This window comes from Rhinatrema bivittatum, chromosome 2 (genome assembly GCF_901001135.1).
Source record: "Rhinatrema bivittatum chromosome 2, aRhiBiv1.1, whole genome shotgun sequence".
Lineage (NCBI taxonomy): Eukaryota > Metazoa > Chordata > Amphibia > Gymnophiona > Rhinatrematidae > Rhinatrema > Rhinatrema bivittatum.
The window spans coordinates 44542191-44561108 of NC_042616.1; the positions used below are offsets into that span (position 1 = coordinate 44542191).

The window sequence follows — 18918 nt, forward strand, 5'->3', positions numbered from 1 at the left end:
AATTAATGAGCTCTCTCCATAAGTAACACAGGTATTGATGCTCCTATTAGTAATGCCACTGTTTCTTTCTCCTTTAGCACAGTGTCAAGCATTCTTGCATACAGCTTCTTAATTAGAATGGGAATGTCCCAACAAAATAAGTGAACCTTGTCTGAACACACTGTTATTGAAATTAGTTATTAAAAACAATTTTAAAAAAAAAGTCTTTGCATACTGCTTCAGTGAGAAATCTGGGATTGATGTACTGCACACAGTTTTTCAATATGGGGTTGAATAGTAGACAAACTTACACGCATCTCACTGTCTATGTCAAGAAGTGTTGACCTATTCTTTGTCTTCATTGTTTTAAGAGTTGAAAATGCAGCCTCACATAGGTATGATGTTGAAAATGGAATTAGAATATCCAAAGCCTTATTTGAGATTGCTGAATATTCATCTTTCAGAGAAATCCAGAATGAATCAACAGAGCAGTCGAGGAATATTGATTTTAACTTGGTATCTGAAGATATATCAATTAACTCTTCTTTTTCTATAGAAGTTAAGTTTGATGCTGTGTTGATATTGTGTTCACCAGATGTTCCAAATGGTGAAATCACCCACTCTATTCCAGTGGTTGAGATAGATGGGAAATATTTTTTCAACCCTGCTTGAAGAGATGACAATTGAACAGAGATCAAATTTTTAAACTGAACTTTTTGTCCTGTTTCCAACTGAGCATCAACATTCATTGCAGATGGAAAACTGGACAGATCACCATGTTTAACTGCTGATATCCACATCGTGATTTTTTTTTAGAAACTATTCATTTTATCACTTGCTGAGATGACATTCTCTTTTCGGCTCTGCATACTAGCATTCAAAGAATTAAGTTTGTGGAAAACATCAGCAAGATAAGCCAACTCGGCACACCACAGCCTGTCTTTAAATTTCTCAGAAAACTCAGGTTTCTCTGTCTGAAAATATAGGAGTAGTTCGGTTTGAAGTTCCAAGACATGATTCAGTATTTTGCCTCTTGAAAGCCACCGGATTTCAGTATGTAGCAACAAAGCTGTGTGTTCTGCACCCATTTCTTCGCACAGTTTTTCAAATAATCTGCATTTCACTGGGCGAGTTTTTATATAGTTGATCATGTTGATGACAATTTTAAGAACCTCTCCCAATTTGCCTCCATCTGTGCTTTTCACCATAAGTGCTTCTTGATGTAAAAAACAGTGTGTTGTAATCAAAGTGGGGTTTTCTTTTTTTGCAAGGCTGAGGAATCTTTTGATTTGCCCTGTCATAGCTGCTGCACCATCAGAGCAAATAGAAACACAGTAATGCCAAAGCAGATTGTTTTCTCGAAAGTAGGTATTTACTGCATTAAAAATATCAGCACCAGTTGTTCTTGTCTTTAGCTCTCGACAAAACAGAAATTGTTCCATAATTTCTGATCCTTCCACAAATCTTACAAAGGAGATTAACTGAGCTTTGCCGCTGATATCAGTGCTTTCATCTAATTGCAAGGCAAACTTTTTACTTGCCTGCAATTTTAGATTTACATTACTTTCAATATCCTCAGACATATCAATGATTCGTCGATGAATTGTGTCATTTGACAAGGGCACCTTTGAAATTTCTTCCACTGCTGCAGAACCAAGCATTATTTGAACAATTTCTTTGCATGCTGGTAAAATCAGTTCCTCCCCAATATTATGTGCTTTCTTTTTTTCTGCTATTAATTTTGCAACTTTGAACGAAGCCAAGAGAGCTTTCTCGGATATCTTCAAACGTTTTTTCATCATAATCGAGGATTTTTTAAATGAGAAAAGGAGGCGGCGAAAGTAAGCTACTGACTTATGGGCAACATGTTTATGGTTCTGCTCTAAATGCCTCTTAAGTTTGTTGGGTACCATTGATTGGTTTGACAGTCATGCCACATACAAGACACTGTGGTTTGGGATTGTCTTCTTTTCCGGTCCATGTAAAGCCAAATTTTAAATACCCCTCACTGTATTTACGACAATGTGCTTTGCCGGTTTTTGATTTGATATCTGTGACATCACTAATAGAGACATTCACGTCTGCACTGCTGCTCTCATCCAGTGAAACTGCACTACTCGAGCTTGGTTGTTCGAGTCTGGCTTTTTTTATTATTACAAATTTATCCATGGCTGTTGTAAAATCTATAAGAATGTAAAAAAACTAATAATAGTAACAGAAATGAAGGAGGAAATGAAATATTCACTCAGAAGCAAAGCATGCAGTTCACAAGCATCTACTACTACAGAAACATTGATCTGAGTTAAGTTCCATGCTGTGTTCAGCCTCTTCCTCAGACAGAACACAGATAGAGCCTCACCAGGTATAAATTAAAGTAACTATAAAGTTAATTTTTTTGTTGCACTGCATGCAGTCTAGCTTCTTGCTGTTTCCAGTTCAGTTTTTATCTGCACACTTCTGATTATTCATTCCTCATACAAACAAAATCAAGACGTGTAAAACAAATGTAAAACTATACAATTAAACAATACATGTTTCAAAACAGCTGATGAATAGAATATCCAGTAATTAAAAACTCATTTAAAAATTTTCCAAATATGAATAAATTATTTCAAAACAGCAGACATATCACATAATACTCAATAATTAAAACAGCAGTCAATCAAGAAAAACACATTTTAAGAAAGCCACTCATATAAAAAATTAAAAATTCTTCAATACCAATAAATTATTTCAAAACAGCAGACACATCACATAATACTCAATAATTAAAACAGCAGTCAATCAAGAAAAACACATTTTAAGAAAGCCACTCATATAAAAAATTAAAAAATTCTTCAATACCAATAAATTATTTCAAAACAGTAGACACATCACATAATACCCAATAATTAAAACAGCAGTCAATCAAGAAAAATAACTTTAAGAAATCCACCTTTACTTACCCTCTCCAGCCAGTCTCCTACTCCTTTTCGTTGTAGCTGCTGAAGCTTGATCCTCTGGATCCTTAGCCTTAGGGCCTAAATCAGGCCACTTTCCTCAACCTTGGAGAGGTAGGCACCCCCCCACCCCCGTCTGGAAACTAAAAGCCAAGAAAATACATGACCAGTGTCTTTTTCACATACACACCAGTCATCCCCCCCAACCACCTCTCTCTTTCTCTCCCACCAGTCATCCTGATCAGTCTCTCTCTTTCACACACTAATCACCTCCCCCAACCAATCTCTCTTTTACACACTCGTCACCTCCAACCATTGTCTCTCTCACACACACCTGTCATCTTATCCCCCTCCTCCATCCCCAACCTTCACCAATGTTCATTTCAGATTGGAAAATTGATTCACAGTTCCCTGCTTTCCAGTTTTCCCTTGCCTCAGAGTGCCTCTTAGCCAGGCTGCACTGCGGAGGAGCCAGGGTCAGAAGCATGAGCTTTTGACCCTGCAGTACTCCCCATCCTTGACCTAGTACAAGCACTAAAATGCTGCTTTTTCTCCCCTGTTTCTTAGGACCCCCTGCCTCCCCTTCCCCCAGCTCCAGTTTTGTATGCTGCTTGAACCTGGTGGCTGTCTCCCCTCATCATGGGAACAGCCCCCTCCCATGAACCCTGGCAATTCTCGGGTAAGGAGCATAGTTCCTAAACCTAAACCAACTAGGCAAATGGGACCTGGAAGCATGGGGCAGGAGGAGAGGGAGAGACTGGCCCCGACCCCCAGCCTGAATATTTTTTTTTCCTCACATTCCGTTGTCAGCAGGCAGCACTCACGAGGCAGCGGGGACCAGGACGGGGGCAGGCACAAAGTCTCAAATAGGCTGCAAGGCCGGCGGCTTGCTACTACACGTGGGGGAGAAAGAGGCCCTGTGGCGTTGCAGCCTATTTGTGTCTTGTTATCAGCTGGGGATCCAGTGCGGGACAATGGTTAAGAAAGAGTTTCTGCCCAGCGACAGATCCTTTTTCTCCCCCACCTTCTCAGAAACGTCGGGTTAGTAGTAGCAAGCTGCGGCCATGCAGCCTATTTGAGACTTTGTGCCTGCCCCCATCCTGGTGCCCACTGCCTCGTGAGTGCTGCCTGCTGACAACGGAATGTGAGGAAAAAAAAATATTCAGGCTGGGGGTCGGGGCCAGTCTCTCCCTCTCCTCCTGCCCCATGCTTCCAGGTCCCATCTATTTTTTCAAGCGTTATTATCTCCGGGGTCCCCCTTTTTCTCCCTATCCCACCCTGTCGCATGGCCTCTTTCTCCCCCACCTTCTCTAGAAACGCTGCTGCTGAAAAGTAGTGAGCTACCTACTGCGGGGACTAGGCAGCACGGGGTACAGGACAGCCTCGAGGCAGCTTGCTTTACTTACCGTGAGAACACTCGGGCTGTTACCATTCCCGGTCTCCTCGGGGAAGATTCTGGATCCCAAATAGCTTTCAACGCATGCGCAAAAATTACATTTTTCCGACGCAGTGTGTAGAAGGGGAGGCGCTCACCATGGTGCCGCGCAGGAGGAGGCAAAAACTTTCAGCGGCCGCGACACACTTCCCGGTGCTTCGCGACACACTAGTGTGTCCCGACACACCGGTTGAGAACCGCTGGTGTAAGGAATGACCACTTGGAGGAAATGGTGAATCCCTGGGCCGATGGCAGATGACAGCGCCTCCAGGAGGAGATCCTGAGAGGAACCACCGGCTAGGCTGGAATATGAAATAAACACAAATAGTTCTTTATTAGACTGGAAGCTGAACCACCAGTGGTGGCAGTAGTGATTCGATGTGTCCGGCAGGGCTGAAGTCCTTCTGATACTGGAATATAACCTCTGGGTTGCTGAGCTGTAGAGAGAGACTAGAAGTAGTGAGTAGACAGGGTATACTGGATACAAGATGGTACACTCATAATAGTTGATGTCTGCAAAGGTCTCTATGCCACAGAGAGTCTTCAGAACATTCAGGAACAGGAGCCGTAGGTGAGCACTGGTTCCTGTAAACAGTCTGTAATAAGAACTCGCAATAGCTGTATATGGAATGGCTTCTAGAGTAGAAGAGAGTCTGTAAAGGATTCTAGGAACATGGGCCCTCGTGGAGCGAGTACCATTCCTATCTGCAATCTTGCCAATATAACTCACGATCTCCGGAACCTGTGATAACGTCTTGGACGGAAGGGAGTCTTCAGAGCTATAGGAACGTAGGCCCTCGTGGAGTGAGTACTGATTCCTTTCTACAATAGAACTCACTGTGTTCACGTTTGCGATCGCTTCCAGGCAATGAGGAGTCTTCTGAGTATTCAGAGTCGTAGGCCCTCGAGAAGTGAGTACCGGATCCCGTCTTGGTAATCTGAAATCAAGAAGAGAGAGTGAAACCTCCGTGGAGCGGGAACTCCTGGTAAGGTTGAAAAGGCCGAGCAATAGAGAAGGATTCCCCTCGCTGACTTGGATTGTTGTTGCAAGTATCGTGGACTGCCGAAGCAAGTCCTATTGGAGTTCCTTGCTAACTCGTTAGAGGTTAGCAAACAAAGACCTTTTAAAGTGAAAATGGATGACGTCATTATAGGAGGACGCCCCCGAGGTTTGCCCCCTTGCTGGTACAAGTCTGGAGCGCGCGTGCCCTTACATCATCAGAAACATGGCGGATCTGTAGCATCAAGCCAGCCCGGGGACACTGGGACCAAGAGGCAGGGAGAAGCTGCGACTGCATCTGTCCGACAGAGCCGAAGGGAGTCGCTCCCAAGGTAGAGAGGGTGGAGCGAGGGCGAGAAGAGGCACAAACGCAACAGGCGCTTGATGCAGTGCTGGCGGCTGAATCTCTAAAATGACTGTGTTGTTTTCGTGGAGGTTGCAGGCTGTTGGCCCTGCTGTCGTTGGGTTCTTGGTTTGCCCCTCCTATTTTGTGGTTAGTGCTGCTGTGGTTGTGGCCATTGGTACGTTTGGTTTGACGAGGGTCTATACTGTTGATAAGACCTATAAGGGCGGCGTGAAAACTGTTGACGACGAGAAGTCCCGAAGTATCGTCGAGAGGATGAGTAGTTGGACGGAGTAGTCGGGGATTGTACGGCTATAGCTTGATCTTTTAGTTTTGTAACTGTCTCCTGGAAGCGGTCTCCAAATAAATTATCTCCCGTGCATGGTAAATTGGCCAGTTTATCATGCAGGTTCCCAGATTGCACTAGCTCGGAGCCATGCTATCCTGCGAGCTGCAATGGCCGCAGCTGAAGCTCTGGACGAGGTTTCAAACCCCTTGTACACCACTCATAGCAGATGCCGGGAACAGTCTTCCATATTTTGCAGTGGAGGTGAGCATCCCTTTCGTTGCCTGAATACATTCGTACATATATTGCACCATGTAGAACTGGTGATGCTGTATGCAAGCGGCTAACATGGAGTTTTGATATATTCATCTTGCGAATTCGTCCAAACAATGGTTATCCCATCCATGTGGGTTAGAGGCATGCAGTTTAAATTTTTTAGAACGCTGCATGGCGGACTCAACCACTATGGACACATGTGGTAACTGTGGTAAAGTATAATGAGATGACTTACGCATACGGAATTTCAAATCAGTTTTCCTTGAGACGGCGGGAAGCGAGTATGGAGTTTCCCAAGATTTCTCAAGCACCCTGTCTAACACTTCCTGCGGAGGAAGAGAGGTTGGTTCCCCTGGAACATCAAAAATTTTTAAGAGCCCTGGTGTTTCAGCTCTCGGATCAGGGAGATTTTGGATGTCTAAGTGTAATATAGCTCCCATCTTGTCAAGAAACTTTGGATAGGACAAGTCTTCTGGTGGTGAATATGGTTCTTGTGGTTGTTCTGGTGGATCTGATGGATACCCGGTAGAAGAACTTGGTAAAGATTGAGGGGAATCTAAGTCCTGGGGCTATAGAGGCCTGTGAGTCTGTGATGTAGGCAGGAGCATCTGTGGTGACTTTGAGGGCTCTACTGATGGTTCTCTCGAGGCCTGTGGTGTTTCAGGAGAACTGGAGGAGGACGCATGAGGTAATTTGAACATGGATTGAAGAGACTCAAAGAATCCAGACAATGCCTCAGACAAGTGGGAGAATGCTTGTTGTGTCTGTGGAGGCATTTGTGGGCGAGTAGGCTGTGACGTAGGTGCTATTGAGCCCAGTATGTCAGAGTCCGGGTGTAAAGATTTGGTCCCCGCTGGTCGGGTATGTTTTTCGTCTTTCTTCTTTTTAGGTAATGCTTGTGGGAAATCATCATCCAAGGGCCAGGAACGTGATCATGCTGATCCCTCAGAGAGGCTGTGTGAAGAAGAGGAGGCAGAGAAAGAAGATACACGCACTCAGTCTGCCTCAGAGGCAGAAGTAGCCCTCAATGTTCATTCATGGTATGATGAACTGGATTCTGAGAGATGTGGGCTAGCCTTACATCTTGTTCTGTTCTCATGTCCATGTCTATGTTTCTTATGGTGGACATATCGGTGGTGGCTTTCACCAGAACTTGCAGCATGCTTCTTCGGATGGCTGGTCCCAGCCTCCGGTGATAGTCATCGATGTTTTTGTGTCCTATCTGTGTCTTGCGATGCTGGCGATAGTGACCGATGAGTGTGGCCGGTGTTGTCTCGACTGAGGTGGAATGCGTCGAATGGGACTTACTGTGAGTCGAATGCCTCCTTTTCTGCGTCGAGTGCGCTGGCTTCGGTGCTGGGTGAATTGTCTCCAGCGCCGGGTGCGTCAGCTTCGGCGCCCAATGTGTTGGCTTCGGGTACACCGGTTTCGGCGCCGGGTGCACTGTCTTCGACTCCCAATGAGCGGGCTTCGGCACCATATGCGCCGGTGTTGGTGCTGGGTCCGCCGGCTTCGGCGTCGGAGTCTTCGATTTCTGTGTTGAATGTTTCGATTTCGACGCCGGGTGTGATGTCGCCTTTGGAGTCATGGGCGTTCGCGGACCAGGTGCCTGGTCTCCGCTCTGGGTCGCATGTGTTGGATGCGATTCCCTGCCCATTGTCGACATTTTCTCATGGGCCTGCTGAGACCTATGAGGGTCTCTGTTCTTTCCTTTACTTACAGGTTCCATCTTGTCTCCAGGCGTGGAGATCTTGAGATCCAACGATGAGGCCCTCTTTACTGATGGGGCTTGATGTTTTGATGGCCCCGGAGAAGAGTGCACCTCTGATGGAGGGGCATAGGAGCCTCCAACACTGCTCTGAAGATCCTTAATTTTGTGGGCGCGCTGCCTCTGGGCCCTCGGTGACATGCGGCCACAATGCTCACATTCGCCCTGATTATGGTTGGCTCTGAGGCAGCGGTAGCACCGATCATGTCCATCGGTAATGGACATGATCTTTCCACACGAACAGAGTTTTTAAAGCCCAACGGCCTGCTCTATTTTTTAGATATTTCTCTTCAAAAAGTAAAAATTGCTGAGGAGAAAAAAGCTCCGCGTGCGATCCCACGCGTGGAAAAAACAGACTGAGGAGATTCTGTTTATCTTGCATGGGAACACACGCGCAGCCGCAAAGACCAAAGCTCTAACTTCTGCTTGGAAAGCTCCGCCTCCCGGGTCCTGAATGACAGGTCCCATGACAGCATGGCTAATTCAGCCCTGCTATCAACGGGAAAAAGATACTATATGATTTTAATGTTTATGTGGAGTGGGAGAGGGGGAGAGGGCTGAGAGCTTGTATTATTTTATATTATTTAATTTACTATAACTGCGGATTCTTGGGTGCACAAGAACAAGACACTCCGGAAGACTCTGCCATTTTACTTGAATATAAAAGCAAAACGTTGGTTTGGATTGTTTTACCGAAATGGTGATGTAAATGCTAATATCACTTTGTATGTAGGATGTACTTTGGGAATTATTTTAGTTTGAATTTATATTATTTCCCTGTCTGCAAATTATTATTCTGATTGTACATTTTGCTATTTCTTTGTTTTCTATTGAATAAAAATGTTTAAACTAAAAAAAATAAATCAGATTTGTCTGATAGACCCTTCCCTAGTGAATCTGCCTTGGGTCAAGCAACCCACCGGATTGTAGATAGTTCACTATCCTTTCCTTCAGCTGAGTCTCCATTAATTTTAGTTTCCAGCCTCCTCTCTGCTCCCACTTATGATTGTAACTTGAGAGAGAGAGAGAAACCCTCCCTTATAGTAGTTAGGTATTTATACCTCTATATGAGGCCCACCTAGTAACTCGAGGTGAGGTTTAAGTAGTAGTGTAGGGGTTAGGGGCCACTTTGAAATTCAGAGTGAGATGTACGAACAGAACAGTACACTCTTGTGAAGATTTGATGACCTTTGGTGTGAGGAAACGCACACAAAAGATAAGATTTGTACAATGTTCTCTCAACCTAGCTTGATGTTATCTAGGTAGAGAGTCCATCCCACTTGGACAGAAATCCTGCCCCAAACCCCTCCCCCTTTTCTAAATTAGCATCGCACCATGAGTTACGGTGCTTTTCGCATGCGTTAAGGCGTTTTTTGCATGCGAAAAGCCCATAACGTGGCTTGGAAAATAACCCCCTTGATTTGCTGCTCTGCCTAGTCACTTCTGCTTTTTTGAACTGATTGACTTAATTTTCTCCTCCCACTTCATGTATTGCTTGGGAGTGCCATGCTAATTTCATTGACCACCTCCTGCCACCCTGCTCTCTAATTTAAATGCTGATAATGTACAATCTGAATTTTTCACTTAGTATTCTGTTTCCTGCCACAGACAAATGTAGGTCCAAAGAAACAAACCTCTATTTCTGGTCGGTACAGACAAATGTAGGCCATTCTTACCAGATAACCTTTTATTGCTCCAATGTATCCAAAACCACTTTATTTACACCATGTTTTGAGTTCAAAATTGCAGTTATCTATATGGCATAGCCTTTCCTTTCCCTTTCTATGAACAGATAATAAGTCTGAAAAGGCAGTAGTCTTTGCCTTGTATCTAATCTTCTTTCCTTGATTTTGGAAATCGTTCTGTATGTTATGGGCACAGTTTCTAGAGAGGTCATTGGTCCCCAGATGGATGATAACATTGATATTAAAGTTCTTACATTCTTCTATAATTGCGTTGAATGCATTTAAACATTTGTCATGATGTATATGCAATTTATTTTATAATGTATATGGGTTTTTTTTATCTATAGTTACTCAATCAGAGGTCTATAGGACAATTCAGCTTTTAATAAGTAAAAATAATTAATAGAGAAATAATAAATAAAGTTCTGAAAAGAGGTCTGATATGTCAAACCCACCCAAGTACTGTCGCTGCAGTGACTGGGCTAAGCAAGTTGGAAAGGGGGTATAAAATTGGAGAAAAATCCTGGGTAGTTGCAAATGACTCATGGTGCCAGATCCTAGCCTTGGGTCCAGCTGAGCTAAAAGAAACTGCCGCCACACCCCCATTCCTTCTCCTGCCCCCCCCCACACACACACACACATACACACACACTAAAAGAGACACCTATGGTACATGGCTGAAGGGGCAGGATCAGGAGCAACAGCTTCTCCCAGCAACGATGATGGGGGTAGAAACAATATTAGGATTTGAGAAAGACATGGAACAGTGTCAGGGCCCTGGGTGACAGAGCTACGAGGACTCTGAAGCAACACAGAGCCCCTGGTAAATATCAAGAGAAGAAATGTTAAGGTGGCTTGCCTCTGACGGTCTCCTAGTGGACCAGCATTAGGAGTGGCTCCTAATAGTAAATAAAGAAGTCCAGGAGGCCACACCTTTTCTAGTCCAATAGCCCACACAGAATTTGCTTTATGTTCCTTTGTTGCCTGGCCTTGTTCCTGTGTTCCTAGCTTCTGCTCCTGCTCTGGTTCCCTGATGCTCTCCGGATCTCTGGCCTATCTGCAACTGGAAAGACATGGCTGCTGCCTGAAACCAAGGGCTCGACCCATGGGGAATGGCAGCTGCTTCAGGTGAAGACTCCTACTCCAGAACGCCCACCCTGGCCTAAGATACATCCATCCGCTATTGTACCAATCTTCCAGACCCACAGTGAAGTGAGTCGTGACAGTCTAGACCAACCCAAAACCAGGGTATTGGGTTGATGAAGCAGCTGCAAGACTGTGTTAAAGGCTTCAAAGAGGAAGTACAAGGGCTGCAGGCCCAACTTTATGCTTTGCAGCTCAGGATTGAAACCTGCCACAGACCTACTAGCAAAGTACAATGCCTAATGAACCTTGGTGGCCCCTTCTGGAAAGGTTTTGTGGTAACAAGGGAGAGCTGCAGGGTTTTTTTTACACCAATGTAAACTATGGTTTAAACTACAACCCCACTCCCATGCCTCTGAGCCACAGAAAGTTGACTTCATAATCAGCCTGTTTACTAAAAACCCCATTTTATAGGTTACTCCACTGTTAGAATGGGATGATCAAGTCCTAAATCATTTGGATTCATTCATGGGGCTCTATCCCAGGCCTTTGGCGACCCTGATTGGGCACAACTAGCAGAGAATAGAATTATGGGGCTGTGTCAAGGCCATTGCAGCGAAATGGAATTTAACCAGCTTGCCAATGATTTAGAATGGAATGAGGCAGTCCTGTACACTCTTTTCTAGTGGAGGCTGGTGCCCCAACATCAGGGTTGAACTGGCTCATCTAGACCCTCAAAAGGAATCTGGAGGTTCTGCTAAAGAAGGAATTTTTAAGCAAAGGAGAATGTTCCTTGATATTTGGGAGGTTTGTAAACAGTTTTTGCAAAATAAGGCAAGAAGTTTGGTAGTTTATGTTGCGGTCCCGACCGCCTCCACCCCCGTCAGGCTCGGGGGCCTCTTACCTTCCCGGGGGCCACAGAGGGGGACGCCCTGCTTCCGGACTACCGGACCGCGTGGCTCCTGTGCTTCCTCGTGAGGACTCCCCGCTCGGCTCTGGTCTCGCTCCACTCAAGCCCGGGCTCTCTTGCCTTCCCCCTGTCCACGGAGAGGGACGCCATGGCTCGCCCGGGCCCAGCCACATGGCTCCGGCCTTGCCTCATGAAAACGCCGCTGAAGCCTCTCTGGCCTCCGCCCACCTCGCGCATTCGCGAGGGCTGGGTACTTAAGCCCCGGTACCCGGAAGTGCTGCTCCGCCCCCGAGGTGATGTCACTAATCGGCAAGAGTATATAAGCAGACGCCAGACTTCCTCACTTTGCCTTGCAACGAGGTTCACACAGTTCCTCTGTGCCTTGAGTTGCTGCTTTGGACTCCAGTCTCGCTGTTGATCCCTGGTTTTCGACTCCGGCTTGTTCCTGACGCTCCTGCTTGCTACCTGCCCCGACCTCGGTCTGGCTACTAACCTTGGACTCCAGTCTTGCTTCTGATTCCTGGGTTTCGACCCCGGATTGCTCCTGACTTTCCTGCTGGCCTTCGGCCCCTACCCTGGCCCTGCTTGGACTTTGACCTCTAGGCTTGGCACGCTCACCTGCCTCCTTTGCCAGCCTGGGCCCGATTCTCCATCCGGCCTCTAGCCCTGCTCGTGGACTTCCATAGACTCTGAACTCTAGTTGCTGGTTACCCTTTGCTCTTGTTCCAGTTTGTACCAGCTACTACCGATCATCTCACACCTCAGTCCCCACGGTCGGTCCCTACGGGCACCTCCTGGGGGTACCGCACCGCGTCGGTGAACTCCTCTGCTACTCCTCCCCAGCTCCGCCTCCCGGCCTTCCTTATAACAACCTCCTGGCCGGTCCAAGGGTCCACAACTCCGCCTGAACGCAACAAGTTAATGATTTTTAAGCAAATAGTGGAAATGTTTTATTTTCTTGAGGTTGTATTATTTAATCAACTAGATAAGGATCATTGCTGGGATGGGGTGATGGCAGGGGGACATGGGGCTTTTGGCATGGGAACTTAGGGGATGGGAGGGAGGGAGAGTAGAATTTTCATTGGAAAATATTGTTCTTTTGTAAACTTCTCCCCTCCATTTGGTGGACTGCTTTAAGGGGGCCACACAGTTCCCAGGAGTCTATCATCACCCTGGACCTCTAATTCTCTTTTCTATCACTTTGCTCCAGTAGCTCCCGGGATGCCTGGGTTCACCGGCAGGGAGGAGGTTCTACACCTTCAGGGCCGTATCTAAACAGTCCTTCAGTTTCATCCACTTCTTAATCAATGCTCAAAATACTCTCTATAGATGGCTCCTCTTGGCACAGCAGTCCACAAAAAATAGCAAAGAGGCAATGCCAGTGTTCAGTGGAAAAAAGTTTACTTTAACACAAAGAATAAAATCCAGCTCAATATTGCAAAATCATGAACAGAAGAAAAATCATCATGCCAAAGCCAATATATCTTTATCCATGGTGCAAACTCTTCTAATCCTTTCTCCTCTCCCTGAACCAGAGTCCAAATCTTCTACTCCTAGATGGTAGGAAAATTCTCTTTGTGCACTATCATGTAGTAGAGGGAAAAAACCAAAAGGCCTCTGTCTCCAAGTACTGCACAAACAATCTTCAAAATCCAAATATCTTTAACCACACTGTTTACTGGATGCAGGATAGATTCACTGGAGTGGGGTACAGCCAGGGTTGGTGCAAGAGTATTTGGTACCCTAGGTGTACCTTCGGTCATGGACCTTCTCTCCAACTTACCTCTTGATGGCAGCTCCAGCACAGTACTCCCTCCTAGTGGAGGCTCCAGAACTGTGCTCCCTTTTTTAGTTGTATTAGGGCACAGGGTCCTTCTATGGCTTGCATTAGCATGATTTTGCCGCCCCCAAAATTTTGGCACCCTAGGTGACCGCCTAGTTTGCCTAATGGAAGCATCGGCCCTGGGTACAGCCCTCCTGTAGGAAGGCTATGCCCAGAGTCAAAAAGATTGAAAGAACTCTCAAAACTACCCTTGGTAAACCAATGAGCCTACCAAACTCCTCTTCAAAACACCATAAAACTCCTCTCAAGTCTCCACCCAGAAGATCTCCAAGCCTCTCCCTATGGAGCATGCTCAAATGGACATATATACATAATAGGCCCATCCCAAAAAGAAGAAGGGTAAAAATTGGAGGTGGATCCCCAAAATGCAAAAATCTCAAGAAAGCAGGCAAGGAAAATATCTAGTGATGGCCTGTGGAACCCCCTCATATTTTAATTCTAAGCCATGGCATTAGCACGTGAAAGGAAAAATTATATGCTGTGCAATATTTGATTTCTTATTCAATAAAAAGATTTGAACAAAAAAAGGCTTTAGACAAGTTCCTGGAGGAAAAAATCCATTAAACACTAGTAGCCATGTAGACTTGGGAAAGCCATTGCTTGTCCCTCGTTATGAGCAAGAAGCAGCATTAGATATATTATTTGAGATCCTACCGGGTTCTTATGACTTGGATTGGCCACTGTTGGAGACAGACTTGATGGACTTTGGTTTGATCCAGTATAACATTTCTTATGTTCTTATGGGGTCCTGCAGGGAAGACAGTTTGAATCTAGTGGGGCTGATTAGGGATTTAAGCCTGGGAGGCAGAGAGAAAGCTGGAAGTCGTGCTTGGGGTGGGGATGAGGAGAATGAGAGAACTTGGGGGAGTGGTCTGAGCCTGGGGCAAAAAGAGAGAGCGCCAGGGGGAGGCAGAGAGAGTGATAGAACTGGAGGGGTCAAGCTAGGGAAAAGAGAGAGAAAGCTGGGTCCTTGCAAGTGGGTAGGGAAAGAGATGTTATGAATCAGCTCCCATGGAGAGAGGAGTTAGCAATCTGTTATGAATCAGCTCCCGTGGAGGAAGGAGTTAACAATCTATTATGAATCGGCTCCTGAGGTAGGAGGAGTTAGCAATCTGTTATGCTCTACGCCTCAAGAAGGGAGGAGTTAGTAATCTGTTATGAACGGACTCCTGTGGAAGGAGTAGTAGCAATCTGATATGCTCAGCTCCTGTAGAGGGAGTAGTTAACAAACTGTTAAGGTATAGACTGCGGAGTAGCAATCTGTTGCTGAAGACTCCTGATGGGAAAGGAGTAGCAATCTGTTACCAGCGGAGTGCTTGGAGAGGGCACCCAGCTGTAGAGGAATGTAGATAGGTGGATCCTTGGGCCGATGGCAGATGACAGCACCCCCAGGAGGATATCCTGAGAGGGACCACCGGCTAGGCTTGGGTATGGAGACAGACACAGATAGTTCTTTTATTAGACAGGTTAGTAGACCCACCAGAAGTGGCAGTAGTGAGCTGATATGCCCAGCAGGGCTGAAGTCCCTCAGGAACTGGAACAGTGATCCTAGGGTTGCTGAGCTGTAGAGAAACTATAGATAGTGAGTAGACAGGGTATGCTGTGTTCATAGCTAGATGACAAAACTCACATAAGGTCTTAAGGAGGCTCAGTAACTGGAAAGGGTTAGGCCCTTGAGGAGCGAGTACCTGGTTCCATGGAAAGCTCTGAGAGAGCGATGGTAACTCACAAATGTCTGTATCTGCGATAGCTTCCAGGCAGTAGAGAATCTTCAGAGTCTTCAGGAACATGAACCCTTGAGGAGCGAGTACCGGTTCCTATCTGCAATCTGAAATAAAGTAAAGAGAGTGAGGCTCCCGAGGAGCGGGTACCCCTGGTAAGTCCGAGGAGGCAGAGTAGCTTGGGAGTAAAGCCGAAGCAATCCCCAGCAATCCCCTTGCTAACTCAATTTGTTAGCGAATACTGAGACCTTTTATATTGGAAGCGGATGATGTCATCCCAGGGGAATGCCCCCGAGTTTCGCGCCCTTGCTGGTGCATCAATCAGAGTGTATGCGCCCTACATCATCAGGCAACATGGCGGATCCGCAGCTTCGTGCCGGTCCGGGGACACCGGAGGGAGACGGCAAGAAGACGCCGCGGCAGCTAATCGTCCATCAGACTCGGAGCTAGTCGCCACAGAGATAAAGAGGGCGGAGTGAGGACATCGAGCAGTGACGGACGCAACAAGAGAGAACTATGGGATGGGGTTGCAGCAAATGCTGGGGTTTCAGCCTGGACAAAGATAGGGAGAAAGCTGGGGAAGGGCTCAAGCCTAGGTACGTGAAGACAAAGCTGAGTGGGAGGGCAGAATAAGAAAAGTGAGGAAGAGGCAGTTTAACCCTTAGGGGGCAGAGAGATAAAGCAAGTTGAGGAGAGCGATTGATCCTGGGGACAATGGGTAGAGAGACTGAGAAAGCTGAGGATGGGGGCAAGATGGCAAAACAGAGTGAAAAAGCTGAGAGTTTAGCTGGAGGAGATGGAGTAATGCGAGGGGCTTGAGCCTGGTGAAGAAAGAGGGAGAAAAAAGCTGGGGCTTGATCCAAGGGGAGAGGGAGGGAGAGATTTTAAGAAATAAAGGAGGGGGAGAGTTGAGCCCCAACAAAAGAAAAGCTGTATGTAAAACATCATTTTACAAACTACATCTTTTAAAACGTCAAGCCATTCTTAGATCATACTGCCTTCCGTATAGTTCTTCAGTCTTTAATATTAGCAGGTTTAGACCACTGCAATTCTCTTTATTCTGGTTTGTCCCAATCCGCACTCCAGTCGCTTCAACTAGTGCAAAATGCAGCTGTCCATCTACTTTCTGGCACCAAGTGCCATGAACACAACTCTCCAGTTCTTTATAGTTTGCACTGGTATACCAATAAAATGGCGTATTTGATATAAATTTCTGACTATTATACATAACCTCATGTATAACAATAAAAATGCTTGGCTTTCCTCTACATTACATTTATATACTCCTTCATGCAATCTCAGGTCAGTCACAAAATCAATTACTCCCTCAAGTTCCATCTCTGAGATTCACCAGACTAGAATTTACTCGAGAACATGCATTCTCGATTGCAGGACTTATCACTTGGAATAATATTTCGCACCCACTAAGACTTCTTTCCAGTCTCAAAGAATTTAAGAAAGTTTTGAAATATCATCTTTTTAGGCAAGCCTTCAGAGACCTATGCGAATCAGTCTTAGATTTTTATGTATTTTACTTCTGTTGTGATTTTTACTTTGTCTTTTATTTTATATTTATATTGTTATCTTTGTAATTTTATATTTATGTTTTTTTAATATTTTCTCTGCATACTACTCTTTTATCTTGCTGACATTTATGGATGTGTCTTTGTAAAGTGCCCCGAACTTCGGAGGGCGCAGTCTATAAATACATTTTAATAAAAAAAAAATAAAAAATAGGTAGAACCTGGGGGAAAAGAGACAGAGATTTGAGGGAGAGGGGCCAGGTCTTATGACGAGAAAATTCTGCCCCCCCCCAAAAAAAATAAAAAATTCTGCATTTCTGAGTAATAACTGTTTTCAGTATTGCATTACAAATTCTTTATTTTGCAGTGATTACATTGTTGTTTAAACAAATAAAGCCTGTAGAATTTATTGCTGACTTGTAAAATATTGTGTGCAGAATTCCCCCAATAAGTTGCACATTTGCAGCCTCTGAGACGGAACCAGATAGAGAAGAAACTCATCTCCCACTTCAAGCTGGAGGTTTGATTCTCAGCTTTTCGCTGCCCCGTCCCTGCTCCTGTGACATCATCAGTGTGCGCCCTCCCAACCGGCAGCAGGGGGAAAGAGTCAGGAGAAACCGATCCCCAGAGCCATGAGAAAGCAGTGAGAGAAGCAAACATTCAGCTATTCCCCAGCCAAAGAGCCCACAATTCATTTCTTGAAAGCAGCACCAGCAGAGAGGAAAATGCCTGCAGGAGCTTCTGCTCAGGTAGGAGCTTGCCCTCAACGTCCTGTCTTCTCTATACAAACACTGCTGCAGCTTTCTAATCTGGGGCACTGCATAGTCAGCCCTGATTTTACTAAGATCCCGAGCAGACCAAGGGTTAGTTAGGGCCCATGGTAATAAGGTGTGCTCAGCAAAGAGTATAGTTTTACCTGTAGTTGTGCGTATATTTTTCTGCGAAGAAATTAGTCCCGATGCAGCAAGGAGATTTGAACACAAATATGTGCATGTAAAACTATGCGTTTTGCTTAGCGCCCTCACATGAAAATCCTATGCTAATGAATGCATTAGCTATTACACCCAATGCAGAGAGGTGCGCTGATTTAACTCAGATTTTAGAGTTGGATATTTTAATCCTGGTCAGATGGAGTAAAATTTTCGGGACTAGTGTTAGTCTGTGGTGCTGGAATTTGTAATTGGAATTTATGCACAGAAAACATGCATCATATGCACAAAGTATGTTTTCTGTGCATAAATATGATTTATGTGCATAAAAACTCTTTTCTATGGTGAAAGCATTTTTGTACACACAAATCAGTTGGAGCCAATTGGGTCCCTCCATGACTCGAAATCATCCTGTTGACCATGGGAGCTGATGACAGAGACTGCTGCTTCAAGAGAGAAGAAAAGTGAGTGAAAGGAAGAGTGTTTGGGTGCGAGATCATTGAGGTAGATTTTCAAAGGATTACGCGTGTAACTCCCAAAAACCTATCCCTGCTTCCCCTGCGTGCGCGAGCCTATCTTGCATAGTCTTGGTGGCGCGCACAAGCCCCGGGACGCGCGTAAGTCCCGGGGCTTGAAAAAATGGGCATGCTGGGGGCGGGGGCCATGGGCAGGGGGCCGGCCTGGGGGCGTTCCAGGGGCGGGACCGAGGCCTCCGGACAAGCCACTGGGCCAGGGGATGGAGAGCCGGTGCGCGCAAGTTACGCCAAGATCGGGGGGGGGGGGAGGTTTAGATAGGGGAAGGTGCGGGGGGGGCGGAGGGAACGGAGGAAGGCTGCTCAGCTCGGCGTGCTGAAGTTGCACAATTGTGCAACCCCTTGCGCACGCCGACCCTGGATTTTTTAACATGCACGCGGCTGCGCGCGCATGTTATAAAATTGGGCGTAGATTTGTTCGCGCCGGGTTGCGCAAACAAATCTACGCCTACGCGCATGTTATAAAATCTGGCCCATTGTGTGTGTGTGCAGGAGTGAGGGAGTAATGTGTATGAGGGGGATGGGGATGGGACTGGGTGAGAGAGAGCGAGCACATGTATGTACAACAACCACCCTTCCTTTATGCCTGCTAATCCATGAAAATCTTAAGGCATCTGGAGATCAAAAGTTCTCAAGTATAGAGAGTGGGGAATTTTTAAAATCCT

The 18918-nt window shown here is 45.8% G+C and overlaps 1 protein-coding gene across 6 annotated transcripts in view; it reads left to right on the forward strand.

Annotated features, from left to right (window-relative positions):
• Positions 1–18918, forward strand: part of LOC115085947 (oocyte zinc finger protein XlCOF6-like) — a 1095473-nt gene that overhangs the window by 441248 nt on the left and 635307 nt on the right. Inside the window, exon 1 of one of the 6 annotated variants that reach the window (XM_029592504.1) lies at positions 17323–17540. The exons of 1 other annotated variant lie outside the window; for it this stretch is intronic. In XM_029592504.1, the coding sequence (XP_029448364.1) occupies positions 17517–17540 (24 nt within the window). In that variant the 5' untranslated portion in view covers positions 17323–17516. Of the gene's footprint in view, positions 1–17322; positions 17541–18918 lie in introns of those variants that run through there. 4 more of the 6 variants (XM_029592502.1, XM_029592500.1, XM_029592499.1 and 1 more) reach the window with 4 other exon arrangements.